Raw genomic sequence first — 14,670 nt, 5'->3', positions numbered from 1 at the left:
CAGCTGGAATGGTAAAAGCATTAGGAAGCAGCAACAGCAGTAGGGTAACCTCCAAGTTTATAAGTGTAAGCTCGAGGTTGGTGATGGTCCGGAGATCGATCCCATCTTCGTTTGCAAGAAAATCGACATTCCGAGTATGACGGGTCACAAAATCAACCCTATTGTGATCAACATTGACCGCAAAATCTATGTCTTCGCCAAGACGTTTACCAGAGTCGTGGAAAAACAATGACCGCTTCTTTTCGAGGTTTTTAATCCCAACACTGGGTTGTGGAGGGTTCTGCCGAACATTCCCTCCATTGGCGGTCCTTTAAACGCTACTTATATCTATAAACACTTGTCTTGGGGTAATAAGATCGTTGTAACATCTATGTCTCGTGATCCTGCCTGTTCAGCCCATTCCTTTTACACTTTCGACACAATCCAGGAGAACTGGGAGGATGCAAGAGCGATCGGGGTCGGAGGTTTTCCTAATTATCCTGTTTCTGATTTTGCTTATTACGACGCCTTTTTGATTGCCAAGCGTTCGTTAAGCTCAGAGGTTGTTTATCAGTTGGACTCCGATGGTGTCCTAAGGGAGGTTTGGGTGTTAGATGAGCTCCGAGGCATATTCTGTCCTCGTTTTGAGGCTGTACGGGACTCTCTTGTGACTCATTTGGGCGATGGCCTTACGTGCCTGGTATACCATGGCTTGGGTCTCAAGGAAGAATCGTATACCTCAGAAGACGAAGACACTAATGGTGACGATGGTGCGGGGGGCCGCCCAGAGTCTGCCAGCCCTGTGATGTCTATACGGCTAGTGTTGTTTCGACTGTCCGTCTGAGATAGTCTTGTCCTCTCCGCAAGCGTCGAGGTGGTGGAAACATACGAGCTCAAACAACACAAATGTCCAAGAATTTGCTCGCCCTTTATCAAGCGTGGTGATTTGACCAAGCATGGAAGGGAGTTTGGAGATCACAGATGTTTATGAATTCAATAGGTTTTTTCTGTTTTGAGTTTCACTGTATTCCTTTAATGCAAGGAGGATTTAATAATTTGCTAAGAGGATCAATAAACCTAATTAATTCTTCTTGAGCATAGTTATAAAATCGAGAGCAATGGCGTTTTAGAATTCATACAGCCGACATCGGGGGTTAGGCTTTGATGTTGTTGTTGAGCATAGTTGTAAACGAAACCAAAACAAACACAAGTCAACGACTCAAATCCATGATTACGTTCACAATTATCATATCATTACGGATTCTTAGATAATTCTGATGTTCGTTTTCCTAACGAAGAAAAAAAATGTTCTGCTTTAGAAATTGTAACATTTATACTGAAAACACCTTCAACAGATTCACCTAGTGTTGTTATTCCTCAATAAACGCAACAACGAATACTGCATGGTTCTTAGCTCATTTTACTAGTTTTTTCTCGAAATTTTCATCCTTCTCATTTTGCGCCAGACAACGGGGAGGTCTTGCCTTACAGAAATTTATGTTCTACTTATTCAAGTTATCTTCCAGCCTCTCAATTGCAGCACCAACACCACTCCTTGCTTCTCTTTGATCTGAATCAGGATGTGCAGCCAGATTCCCTTCATTTGCCTTCCCTACCAGCTTCAAATGTGCCCACCCTGCCACAACATGCATCAACCCATGTAAGTGACATATGATCGATTAAACGTACACTTGGAAAATTACACGGGTGACTGTGTTACCTAGTGGAAAACCTAACACTGCTCCTAGGGTAGCACCTAGCATCACGTTTCTTGCTCGCCAAGCCAATGATCCAGGCACTGATTAAAGTGAAACCGAATGTTAGATAACGAGAAAACATTGCATTTCACAAATTACTTCGAACATTCTGAAAGGGCCATAAGCATCACTTCGGAAGTCGATGCATTGGCACATGCCCAATGACACCAGTTAACGAAAAGAAGCCCAAAGATCAGATATACATACTTATTAGAGCGAACGTAGCAGCAGTGGCTGAACCGGCTCCAACAACATTGAAAACATCATGCTTGCCCCTTTTCTCAGCAAGCAGATTCTGTATACCACAAAAAGTAGCAGTAAACAATCCAAGGCGCACTCCACCAACTATCGAGCCCCGAGTGACACGAATGAACCTTTTCTCCATTGCATCTCTCATGAGACGATATTGTTCACGCTTGTCTGGCGTGCTCCCTAGCTTCAACATTACTTCTGCATCTTTGCTCTGCCAAAGCAAAGGCAGAAAGTCCTCACAAGTTTCAATTTTTAAGAAGATTGCGTACGATAATAATCAAACACCTCAGTTGTTCAAACATTGTCATGAATAACTACAAAGCACCAAATTAAGCAGTTTGGAACGTTGTTATTTAAGATACAAACTTACAACTGATGCAGCTGCTTCCTTGCTACCACCATAAAACAAGCCTGCAAACACTCCGATGACAGTTGCCGTGCCCCAGTTGACAGTTCCTGCTAGTTTCGGAGAATGCTAGTCCAAAGAAAACAATGCCATAGTCACTCAAACAGGAATTTCATCAAACATATGGTGGGCAATTTATAATAAACCCAAGTTCCAGAAAAGCATAACAAATCAAACCCAAGTTCCAAAAACGTATAACAAATCAAACCCAAATTTTAGTTTCTCCAAATTTAAACAAGTGACACTAAATTCATAAACTTACCCAGAAATGAAGGAAGTATAAACTAAAAATTTATTGGGCAGGCGTATTTATTCCAAATTATTCAGTTTTAGAGAATTATCATATAAGAATAGTAAAAAAGTTGGAAATTTTGAAGGTCCTCTTTACGTTTGAGACAGTGTCTTCGGATTCCTCCGGAGCTCCCATTTATCAAATAGTATGATCTTCACACGAACCACCTAAAAAGGACCTTCTATAACACTGGGGTGTTTGGTTTCCGAGAAAGTTAGAGTTCTTCCTGTCTCCTTGGAGGAGAGGACGGCTGAATACAGCTAAAGTTACTGTTTTTTTTTTTTTTTTTTTTTCTGGGCAGCCAAACAGAAAGGTAGGAGGCAACGCGGACGGTGGTACTGATCGCCACCGCCAGATTCTCACTTCCCGCTCAGTCAGGTGGCACGTGGAAAAAGATCGACATATATACGACAGGTCGTTTGAAATTGTACCCCACCATGGCTACGACTTGTCTTTCCTTTGGCAAATACTTGGTCTGTACGTACGACATGTCATTGTTTCGCCAAACACTTGACATGTGTACGATATGTCGGTATTTTATCTATCATTTGTTATGGATTTGACCTGTTGTTTAATAATTCAATTGGACCGTACGTTGTTGTTTTATTTATGTTGCAAAATCAGACATGTTAGACCATATCGAGTAGCCATTTTTGGTTGGCTAAATACCACCCATATTTTCAACATTTGTAAAACATGAATTAAGACAAGTGATTCAGTAAAAATGCGGTAAAATTTTAAGTCAGGTTGTTTTTTAATGTTGGATTCAAGGTACCATGCTCACAAAAAAAAAACATAAGTGATTCTTTAACTGAAAACTTTGAATACATGTAATATTTAACCGTCGTCAAATACTTGTTTCTTACTCAGTGAAATAACACATGAAAACTACGAAATCAACAATAAGAAATTTGAAAAATGACGTGTCTTTAAATCAACCTTATTATCTATGTCAGTAAAATATGATACCTCTTGCATGAGTGAAAAGCATTAATATAATTCTCCAACAAAGCATTAATATGATACCTTATTATCTATCGTTAGGGAAAACGCCTTCTTTGTCATAGTGATGGACAAGCAAAGACGTTGGAACATAAAGCAACCCCATCGGAATCATTTCGTGCAATTTTATTGCCGTCCCAAGACCCAAAAGCAAACTAAAGCTTCTGCAGGATTTCAATTTTTCAAAAGCATACACTAAAGTTTTAAAAACAAATAATTCTCCAACCAAAAAGAGGAGCAAAACCCATTAACCATTCACCAAAAGATATTCTCAACACAAATCATCCAAGCAAGGTATCAATATCATCTGCGTTTTCCACTGTCACTCATATCACAAACCACACAGCTGACTCAAAACTCTCTCTCTCTCTCTCTCGCATCCATGAGTGGCTATAGTACTACTACTATGCTCATAATTCCCAGCTTCCTCCTCTGTCTTTTATTTTCTTCGTTCTTTCCATCCGGTTCTGCCAACACATGCAGATCGTATTGCGGAAACCTCACCATAGATTACCCGTTCGCCGTCCGCTCCGGCTGCGGGCACCCGGGTTTTCGAGATCTCTTATACTGCATCAACGATGTGCTCATGTTTCACATAAGCTCGGGATCTTACAGGGTCTTGGACATAGACTATGCTTACCAAGCCCTCACGTTGCATGAACCTCACATGTCAACATGTGACAGCATAGTGCTAGGTGCCAAGGGCAATGGCTTCTCCGTCGAGCAATGGCGGGCTCCGTACATGAATCCGACCGCCGACAACGTGTTCATGCTGATCGGCTGCTCCGCTCAGTCGCCGCTCTTTCAAGGCTTTCCGGGGAAGCACTTGCCATGCAGAAACGTTTCGGGAATGAGTTGCGAGGAATACTATGGTTGTCCGGCGTGGGATATGTTGGGCCATAGGAGGGTGGGTTCCATGTTTGGTTCGGGTCCACCTGAGTGTTGTGCAGTGCCGTTTGAGGCCATCAAGGCCGTTAATCTCACCAAGCTTCAGTGTGAAGGGTATAGCAGTGCTTACAACCTGGCCCCGCTGAAGCTGGATGGGGCCCATGGGTGGTCGTATGGTATCCGAGTGAAGTACTCTGTTCAAGAAAACGATGAGTTTTGTAGAGCTTGTGAGGCTACCAGTGGCACGTGCGGGTACGGCGCTGATGGCATTAGGCAATTGTGTATGTGTGGGAGCTTCAATTCCACGTCAAATTGTGATTCTGGTTAGACATCCCCATGATTATTCTCCTTTCTATGACTTCTGTATCAAATTTTCACTCGCTACTTATAATGAAGCGATGCGTATATTTTAAACGAGTCTAATTTACGAGTAGGAGTATTTGTACTCGAGTTCAAGAGACGGTCAAGTCATCCTAGCATGCTTATCCAACCATTTACTAGTGCTCAACTTAATTGATCATCTTTCTGTCTGATGTGCAGTAAAATCAGCATCAAAAAGAACATACTCTATGGCAGAGAGTTATACATTCAGAGGTACTTCCTTCCGCTCATCGTTATAGTACAACAACTCGTGTCAAATTTACCATTTTAATGACCTTATAAAGGCGCAAATTAGTTTCGAATGATCCAACTTTGGTGTCTAATCATTTGGGAATTTCTTTTTGCAGGATTGCTGGTGTGTCTACTAGCTTATATTACACAGAAACATTATTGAAACGGATACAGAATTTGGCATATGTAAGCAGAGGGGGAGAGAGAGAGAGAGAGAGAGAGAGAGAGAGAGAGAGAGATGTAAACATATTTTTGAAACTTATTTGCTTCCATTGTTTCACATATTTATAAAACTAAACTTGGTTTTCGAGTTGACAGACGAAGAAAAGTGTTGGGATTCTTTTCAATTCTAGTTAATTTTTCTCTAAAGTATACATGAATTCCAAAGAGAAGATTGAAAACACTCCAAAATACAACCCCTTGCTTTATTTTGCTCTCTCAACAGCGTCGGCTCAATAGCTCTGACGTCCTCAGTAAATAACCGTATCTTTAATCATTGTCTGCAATCGTTAACCAAAACGAATTAAAGAAAATGATACTTTTAATCACAAACTGAAGATATCAAATGTATGGCCAAACCACTTACATTGGAGAGTGCTACCCATTGATCAAGGATCCTAATAGCTTTCCCTGAAAGTTGTGTTTCCCGAGCCAAAGAAATTCCTTCAGCTAAGGTGTTCACCCGGCCACTGACCAAGAGAGCAGCTGCAGCGTTTAAGATCTGGCCAATGGTTTTGGTAATGAACAGATTTGTCAAACATAGGAAAAAAGTAACAAAATTGACGCTTTATTGTAACGATTAAGGAAACTTACAAATGCATCTGCAATGGCACCCTTCTCCCCTGACAATACACGCTTTAGTGCATCGGCATTATACTCTGGGCCTCCACCTTGCAAATCATCTAGGGTGCAGCGAGGAATTCCAAAATCCACTGTATATAATGAAAATTATGAATTGATGAGAACACTGAGTTGAATGAAAAATCATCCAACAAAATATAAGCACAAGAATCAACAGTTGAAAACTAGAGACAAGATTTTCACATGGATCAAAAGAGAACTCCTCGATCTTATTGGGAGTCACATCAAGGATATGCCCAGGTCCTATATTGAAATCAATCACGCGTAAGTGAGGCTTTATGTTAAACTAGAAGCAAAGTAATGATGATATCGTATTAGCAAATACATGATCTTAAAATAAAAGGAGGAATTTTACCAAGTGGGCTCATTTCGTCCAAGCCCTCAGAGTGAACGACTAGTGCTCTCTTCATTCCAAAGCTTTGCAAAGCTCTGGCCATCTTTAAGACCTATATAGATAAGAAAATTATAAACCACATGCACATGCAGCTCAATAGTTATAAGGTAAAATCCAAACTTCTCCAAGTTATCGCTAAAATTCTAAGAATAAACGATCACCAAGTCATCCTTGTATACACCAACAACAGCGAACGGTACTCTTGCTGGATTCAACATAGGTCCCAATATGTTAAACACAGTCTTCACTTTCAGTTTTTTTCTGACAGGGCGGATAATATGCATTGCTGGATGATATTTGGGTGCCATCATAAAGCCAATGCCTGCTTCGTTCACACATCTAGTTACCCCCTGTTTCAAGAAGAATTCCAACCTGAATGAGCATTTGTCTGGCTAAATTTGATATCACTACTGCACATTTTATTTACCATATTCGAAATAAAATATTTAGTGCACCAACCTCAGGGTCCAAATCAATTATTATTCCCAAAGCTTCTAATACATCAGCACTTCCACATGCAGAGGAACTTGAACGGTTTCCTTGCTGAGATACAAACAATTGTTTGATAGTATTTACTTTGATAAAAGAAACACGGCACATAAATATCACAATATCAATATAGATGGATGTTACCTTTGCAACTTTTGCACCACAAGCTGCAGCAAGTATTGCAGCCCCTGTGGAAATGTTTACTGTGTTTGCGCCATCACCACCAGTTCCAACAATGTCCACTGCATTGTCTAAGCCTTCTATCTTCAAACTGTGCTTCAGCATCGCCTTTGCTAATCCGACAATCTGTTTAATAATAATAACTAGTAAAAATAATTATCCAGGAAATAAGCTATATCACGGTACGCTTGACCTACTAAACAACAGGATCAGATCAGAAAAACAAAAGAAACACCCCAAAAAAACAAGCCATCACAAATGCAGAACAAAAGACCAACAAAACAAGACCAAAAGAAAAACTAGCACCCAAGTGCCACTCGGAACAGAAAAAAAAAAAAATCCCAGTTATCAGCTTATCACACGGACACTTATTATTAGGAAAATTATTCATATTTTTCCCAGACGAGGCTCTGTTACTCACACATTCAATGACCAGCTCACTGATTTCTACTTTTGTTCCAAATACGCCTTTCTAACGTACTCATTCCAGACAAAAGTATTGCATTGTAAGCAATTCTCAAATTAACCAGGTAAGCCTTTTCAATCAGATGCAACCATCCACCAAGAATCAGAATTTGTGAACCGGATTGGTTGGTGATCATAGATGTTGGTTCTTGTAAGAATATCAAACCAGAGTCTTTCGCGTAGATTGACTGACAACAAAAAGTAAGTGGAGCATGCTTCCTAGAATAGAGGAGCTCAGAAGAAGACTGACCTATACAATCCATTCAAAGAATCCGTCAATACCTTTAGATACCGAAATTTCACTCACCCTTATGAAGGCTAACTTAATATGCAAATTTGAACTGATTGATGCACAGAAAGGATGAAAAGTGGCCTTTCCAACGATTACTATCAATATAGACTACATAGTCCACAAATTTGGTGGATATGAGAATAAATCACAAACAAAAGTTCACAGTTTCTCTAATGGTAGCATTATTTTTTTCAAAATAAAATCGATTTCCGCACGGATTGTAGATTATAATATGTCCACGACGAAAACACAAGTAAAAGAATAGCCAAATCTACTAAAAATTCAAAATTTTCTGTTTTCGAAAAAAATACTTACTTCTCCATATGTCTCTCCTTTGGCTCTCAACAACACAAGAAAAGCACTGATCAAAGCCTCATTGGCATCATCCAGCAACAACTCCAACGACGCTTCAGCTTCCTCCTCCGTCAAATCCACCCGACTAATCAAAGACTCGATCAACTGCACAAACCACACCAAAATCTCACATACCCAATTCATGTTTCTCCACCAAAACAAAAACCCAAATCACAAAATCCACAGAAAATTTAAAATATAAAGAACCCCAATTGGCACCTCACTGAAAGAAGCTATCTGCGGCTTCGAATTCGAGCTGTCGGAAACACTGGTCGCGGTGGACAGTACAGCATTGACACGGGCAGCTGAGCTTCTCTGTTTTGTGCTGGAAACTGAAGGAATGCAGCAGCTGCTTCGGAATTCGAGCTTAGTACGGTGAGTCAACGAAGCAAGACTGGTCGGAGATTGGAGCTGCGTTGAAACTGCCATGGCAGCAAAACCTCTGAGATTTCAAACTGAAAAGAGTCCTACAATCAATTGCTAGGACGAAATCCCCACTGTCCAGAAAAAATTCGAGGGAAATTTGGGGGCTTCGAGGATTTTCAAAGAGTTTTGCCCTCCAAAGGCTCAGTCTTTGGAGTCATTGGTGTCAGAAAAGCTTGGTGGAAGGGGATATTCTCTGTTCGCTTTCGTCTACTCCTTCCGATGAAACAATCTGTATACATTTAATCAAATAGCTAAAGTTATTATATTTTTAAAAGAATCCCATATTTTTAACCGTTGAATCAAATTTTAAGAGTTTGAATTATTTGATAAGAAGAATTAGGTGGAAGAGATCTGGAGAATCTCTTTCCGTGGTTTTTATACTGTGAAACCATTTATAGTGTCCCAAAATAGATATACTATTCATTTGGATATATTTTTAAAATGATTAAAAATGTTTTTTATGAAAATGTTTTTGGAACCAATCCTTAGTAAAAATACAAGTAAATCTTACAAAAACACTTAAAATACTTTTAGAATCCAAAAATATTTTTTTTTTTAAAATGCTTTCAACCATTTTAAAATGACATCTAAACGAGCCAATACACAATTCCCATTTGGTCCTCAGTAACTTCCATAGGTCAATGTAAAAACCAAAGATGGGCCGCGGGTCATGCACCTTTTGATCTGTATTGCAAAGATTTTTCTTGAAGTGCTTGTTTGTGCTCCTCCATAAATTCTGAATTGGTAATTTTATTACGAGCTATGCTATAGATATTTTACCAAACATAAAATCTTATGGATATAAAAATAAATATCAAGCTTTGGGATCAAATGGTTGTACTGGCAATGACGTTTTATTGCAATGATAAAAATAAATAATATATGTGTATCTTAATAAAGATTCGAATCTCATCGACTCATTTCTCTCAACAAATAACTGTCTAACTTACTAACGTCATTGCTCTACTAAAAAACAAATTTAATTGCATGATTTTCATTTGTTCATAAATTTTAGTTAGAATGTATTAAAAACTTATTATGACACATTTTTTTATCTCGAAAATGAATTTGATATTCATCCTTACCTAGAATGGTCAACCCAAGTCCTCCAAAGGGTTTATCTTTAACATATAAGACTCTACATTGTATCATTTGGTAAATAGTGTCTTCAAATTGTTGGTAATTAGTGTCTCAATTAACATGTGATTATAAAAACAAATCAAATTGTTGGTAATTAGTGTCTCGTTCTCGTTTAACATGTGATTATAAAAAAACAAATCGAAGGGTCCTCCGTAATCCTTTGCCAGATTTGTGCATCTTACCTACCTTAGATTTCACGAATCCTTGGGCTAATATAACCAAAACGTATGCATGTGTGCACATGCATGACTAGTGGCGATCAAGCATTTCATTAATTGGGATTGTCTTGGCTTGCCACATATAGAGGAAACCACAACTTTGAGAATCTTAATTTGATTTTGATCACCTACCTTTCATGACAGAAAGCAACTTCCTTCTTTTTTCGAATTCCAGGTGGAATTTTCACACGGCACGTATGAGGTTCGATTTTTTGACTTTGATGAATCACACGATGATAGTCAGGTGAATGTTAAAATGCCTTTTTTAATCTTTTCAGCTCTCAAAAAAGTGAATTGCCGTCAAGAAACCACCAATTAATCCTTTGAAAGAAAAAAAAAAAAAAAAAACAACTTCCTGGCGTATTTGGTTTTGAGACCGCTATTTTTGTTTTAGAGACTTACTATCCCACACATTAGCACACTCTTAACAATGTTTATTCTCGTTAGAGGCTCTCTTACTGTCACTTAATTTGTCCTAGAGTCTTGTGACATTTGTAAGTAAGAAATTTAAATTCGAATCTCGTAAATAGCAAGTCAAGTCTCGAGACGTCTCAAAACTAGGTCAAACAAGACCAGAAGGGCTTGAGGACCAGCCCATCCACAAATGACAGGGCCGTTTTCCAATCATTGGATTGGTCGTCAAATTATCGACATTTCTATTATGGATCACTTTTCAGTCAACTGAGGCCCATGACTTTAATCTAAATATGGAAAGGGCACAATACGCCAACTTTGGTAAGCAGCCCAAAATTGTTATGTGATTCTTAGTCCTTACCAACTATTTTTAGAGAGACAAAAAAAAAAAAAGTTTCCAAATTATTGTTTGACCTTTTCCATATAAAACTTTGGAATTTAAAGACAAAAACAATTTCGTTTAAAAATAATGGGGTAAATCAAATGCATGATATCAATATCGCATGTATAATGTATGTACGTATGTATGGTATGTATGCTGGAACATCCAAAGAGATTCTGCAGAAATCGCATATAACCTCTTACAGAAGCAAACAGCTAACTGAAGCACACACAAAATGAGCACTCAATTTTTTCAGTCAATCTGTGCAAAACATGGCCGCTCTGCCCATCATTTGTTGCATGCGGATGGAAGGTCTTTGCACGTAAACAAAACCCTTCTATAACACGCACACACACATATATAAAATCAAGAACATCACAAACTTAACTAGCAAGTTGCTGCTAGAAAGGGATGGTTTGATAACTATTTCACTTATCAGAATACGTTTGAACTTTGATCGTCTCGTGGTGAGAGAAACAGATGAGCAACCATCATTAAGCTAAACATATTCTCCAGACGAAACAAAAGATAAACCCTAAACCCTAATGGCATGTATACAGGAGAAAAGGACAAAGGAGGGAGGAGGAAGACGAAGGAGGAGGCTATGAAAATGAAACGAAGAGTTCTATGCTTTGGTTTGGTTTATATAGAGGATGTGAGAGGGTCTTCTAGGGCAACTGGTGAGGGGGTTTGGGCAGCGGGCAGGTTGGTGGCATGGAAGGAAGGGTTTCGGGCAGCGGTGTCTGAGCTGCCCAAATAATAAACAAATGTGCAAGTTGGATGCTTATCTTTTGGGAAGGAAGGGTTTTGGGCAGTGGTGTCTGAGCTGCCCAAATAATAAATGTATGCGCAAGTTGGATGCTTATCTCTTCTTATGGTAGGTGATGCAGCTCACGAAGCCGCAGAGAATGGGAAGGGAAATAATAATCCGCAAGCTAACTCAATGGAAATTTCTATTCAAATTTGGTTACTCATCGTCTCAACTTAAGTACATCTTACTTAAACTCGAGAATGACACATAAAATAGTATAAGAGCCAATATTCTATACACAATTCACCAACAAATTCCCAACATTATTAAGTATAATAATCTTGAAACTTGATGAGTATTTTACTCTTCCTCTTCGGAATTATCAGGTTTTCGTTTACTGACGATTCATAGTTGAGACCCAAGGGTGGCTCCTTGGCATTGGCATTGGAAATTCAAGTAATAAGGGCATTTTACTTGAATTGCATAAAACTTGATAAGTCGCATTAGAGATTATGGTGAGAGTTGCATTAGATGTTGTAATCTATTTGCTTTGTGCAATCGAAGTGAGTTGTTTCTCAATCTCAAATCAAGCGTTTTACTTAGCCATGTAGAGTGAATTAAAGATTAGCAACATTGAGCTTGTTCCATTGCACCTGATTGAGTGAAGGTTACTATCCCTATTCTTTCTATTTATGTTTGGTACTTATAGGATCAATAGGTGTGACATGAAATTCATATATGTAAAATATGTGTGTGAATACACACAGTAGCATTTGTCAAAAGCATATTATAGATCAGTGTCATACAAAAGGGGATATACTCAAATTATTCCCGTTTTAGGGTCACGAGTCGATGGAACAAAGAAAATAAACTCAAAGCTTGTCATAATCATAATTCATTATTTTGTTCTCCTCAACGCTTGAACTAGTTCTAAGAGCTCTTGTGGTTCGTTATTTCATTCTCCTCATCACTTGAGATAATCTCAAGAACCTTGTGAGGAAACATATCTGAGAGACTAGCCATGTTTATTTTAGTATAATGTCTCTAAGAAAACATGAGCATGACTAAAGCGAAATGATTTATGCATTCCTATTTTTCCATTTGCACTCCTTCTAAGTGCAACGGGACAAAAAGCGAGTGCAAAAATCACTTACTGTCATGTACACAAATGCATGCATAATACATGAACAATCTATTCCCAACGCCACTAGCAATCAAGTTTGTTTCTGAACGCCATGCCAGATGTATAATCTTGGAGCTTAGGTCATAACTACGGTTGTTACCGCACGAGCTTGAATTTTCATGCCCTGAAAAATCAGAAAAAGACGTGTTTCAATCTGCAGATATGCATTCTATATAATAAATGGACATAGATACAATGAGGTTCAGAAGCCCAACCATGTCGGTAAAATCCTTGTGCTAGGATGCTCAAGGATGAACTCCTAGCCCTTGGAGCCGTGTGGAGACTTGGCTTCCTGCTTTCAAGTTCAGAAGGGAAGTAAAAGTTTCAGGGAGGAAACAAAAAAACATAACTTACATACAATTGACAATTGAAATAATTTATGCACATTTCAAATCGACAATTGACTTGGTTTCAGAATTCCGACTCCCATGTACAAGCAAAATTTGCATACGCCCTCAAGTCCATGGAAACAACGAACAGTTATCAATGGAAAGTGAACCCTCCCCGCTTGACTATAAGATTCCATTACACCAACTCGACAATTACAATTTGAGGGAATTAGAACAGACCTGTTGGGACTTATGCTAGCTTCTACTGTAGCTCCTGTTGTGCCTTGGCTGATTATCTTCACCAACATACAAACCCACAGTTGAATAGTTTAAAATACAAGAAATAAAGACACCGAGAAATTTACGAGGTTCGGCAAAAACCTGCCTACGTCCTCGGAGAGATATTGCTCTTCACTATGAGAAAAAACAGTACAAGTTACACATGAGTTAAATCGACATAACCCAATCCCATATCCCTTGTACACCCACTCACAGAATTTTCCCAAGAGCCTCACTCTACCCCAAGAGTTCTTTCACAAGAGATCTTTCACTCTAGCTCTCTTGATTTCTCTCACCCTTGCCCTTGCTCTCTGCAAAAAAGAGCTTTTTTTCTCTCTTCAAACCGAGCTCTTTTTTCTCTCTACAAACCGAATTGAGCTCTCACACTCTTTTATTTCCTTTTTGAACCAACACCCACGGGTGTTGAAGAGAACATTTTGCTTTTCCCTTTTTTCCTCCTTGCTTTTCCCTTTTTTTTCTCCCCAAAACAAGGAAAGATGTTTTCTTTCTTTCTTTAGCCAAAAGGTATTTTGGAGGATAGTCCACTTGGCCACAAACTCCAACAGCTCCTTCTTCACTTCCACCTCCATGGGAAAAAATGCGCACTAGGTTGCTAAGTAACAATAAAAGAAAGTTGTAACACTTGGGCAACAGCAAGCAAATACAAGCTCCACAATTTTGATTGGTAACAAAGGAACTGTGACCTAAAAGGGCAATAACTATAAGACCGAGTCGCATAATGAAGTCCATCTCCACTGAAACAGCACCCAAATTTATCAAAAATGCGATCATTGTTATACAACTCGGATAACTGCAGGGGGTAAAGATGCTGTCAGCTGTAGGGATAACGGAGAAGCGGCATACAAGGTTGTACATATGAACTTAAAAATAAAAGCTGATGATACCCATTGTATTCTTTTGCAACTCAATTCACAGGTTGTTTTAGACATTAACGAGGGGGGGAATTTATGAAGGAAGTTTCTGCTCCAATTATCCACGGGAGACAAAATGTTGTTTTTTCTTCCGCTTACCTTAGGGCGCAGGTGCTCGTGGATCTTGTATATTGCAACTGGTGAAGAGTCCATATGCATGTCCCAGAGCTAAAACAAAAACAACAGCAGCAATCAAATTAAATTTGGACCAGCAGAAGAAGAATTTTGAAAATGCCATCATAAACTTGATGATGACATAAATTTATAAGCATCGCATTTTTATAAGGAAAATCCAAAATCTAAAAGTTCAACCGCAACTAAAATAAAGCACCTTTAGATTCATGTAGTCGAGACTTAAGATGTGCCGCCCATCATTCGAAAACTTTAGATCAG

At 38.9% G+C, this 14,670-nt stretch overlaps 3 protein-coding genes across 3 annotated transcripts; 1 reads left to right on the top strand and 2 right to left on the bottom strand.

The window, feature by feature from the left end:
- Positions 1-1,223: 1,223 nt before the first annotated feature.
- On the bottom strand, positions 1,224-3,041 carry LOC137711605 (uncharacterized). The gene is made up of 5 exons (XM_068450861.1): positions 2,783-3,041; positions 2,359-2,463; positions 1,944-2,199; positions 1,700-1,777; positions 1,224-1,615 (listed from the first exon to the last, which is right to left on the bottom strand). The coding sequence occupies exons 1-5, from the start codon at positions 2,819-2,821 to the stop codon at positions 1,482-1,484; spliced, it is 612 nt and encodes a 203-aa protein (XP_068306962.1). The 5' UTR covers positions 2,822-3,041; the 3' UTR covers positions 1,224-1,481.
- A 948-nt stretch (positions 3,042-3,989) lies between these two features.
- LOC137711219 (uncharacterized) lies at positions 3,990-5,434 on the top strand. Its single transcript, XM_068450445.1, has 3 exons — positions 3,990-4,899; positions 5,117-5,170; positions 5,305-5,434. The coding sequence occupies exons 1-3, from the start codon at positions 4,071-4,073 to the stop codon at positions 5,349-5,351; spliced, it is 930 nt and encodes a 309-aa protein (XP_068306546.1). The 5' UTR covers positions 3,990-4,070; the 3' UTR covers positions 5,352-5,434.
- Positions 5,435-5,442: 8 nt separating this feature from the next.
- LOC137711218 (anthranilate phosphoribosyltransferase, chloroplastic-like) lies at positions 5,443-8,838 on the bottom strand. The gene is made up of 10 exons (XM_068450444.1): positions 8,443-8,838; positions 8,185-8,328; positions 7,077-7,238; positions 6,903-6,986; positions 6,605-6,793; positions 6,405-6,495; positions 6,233-6,292; positions 6,002-6,120; positions 5,775-5,909; positions 5,443-5,688 (listed from the first exon to the last, which is right to left on the bottom strand). The coding sequence occupies exons 1-10, from the start codon at positions 8,650-8,652 to the stop codon at positions 5,659-5,661; spliced, it is 1,224 nt and encodes a 407-aa protein (XP_068306545.1). The 5' UTR covers positions 8,653-8,838; the 3' UTR covers positions 5,443-5,658.
- Between the last annotated feature and the right edge of the window lie 5,832 nt (positions 8,839-14,670).

This window comes from Pyrus communis, chromosome 12 (genome assembly GCF_963583255.1).
Source record: "Pyrus communis chromosome 12, drPyrComm1.1, whole genome shotgun sequence".
Classification (NCBI taxonomy): Eukaryota; Viridiplantae; Streptophyta; class Magnoliopsida; order Rosales; family Rosaceae; genus Pyrus; species Pyrus communis.
The sequence above is the reverse complement of the archived record's forward strand: the minus strand, read 5'-3'. Positions and strand labels throughout refer to the sequence as shown.

Bases quoted from the DNA above. Each gene is read 5' to 3' on its own strand.
- LOC137711605 (XM_068450861.1), bottom strand. From the start codon at position 2,821: ATGGGAGCTCCGGAGGAATCCGAAGACACTGTCTCAAAC. The intron at 2,200-2,358 runs GTAAGTTTGTAT...TTGCTTTGGCAG, and splicing joins AGGAAGCAGCTGCATCAGTT to AGCAAAGATGCAGAAGTAAT. The intron at 1,778-1,943 runs GTATGTATATCT...CACTTTAATCAG, and splicing joins TGCTACGTTCGCTCTAATAA to TGCCTGGATCATTGGCTTGG.
- LOC137711219 (XM_068450445.1), top strand. From the start codon at position 4,071: ATGAGTGGCTATAGTACTACTACTATGCTCATAATTCCCAGCTTCCTC. The intron at 4,900-5,116 runs GTTAGACATCCC...TCTGATGTGCAG, and splicing joins CACGTCAAATTGTGATTCTG to TAAAATCAGCATCAAAAAGA. The intron at 5,171-5,304 runs GTACTTCCTTCC...TTCTTTTTGCAG, and splicing joins AGAGAGTTATACATTCAGAG to GATTGCTGGTGTGTCTACTA.
- LOC137711218 (XM_068450444.1), bottom strand. From the start codon at position 8,652: ATGGCAGTTTCAACGCAGCTCCAATCTCCGACCAGTCTTGCTTCGTTG. The intron at 6,496-6,604 runs GTGATCGTTTAT...TTATCTATATAG, and splicing joins GTGTATACAAGGATGACTTG to GTCTTAAAGATGGCCAGAGC. The intron at 6,121-6,232 runs GTGAAAATCTTG...CATTATATACAG, and splicing joins GGAGTTCTCTTTTGATCCAT to TGGATTTTGGAATTCCTCGC.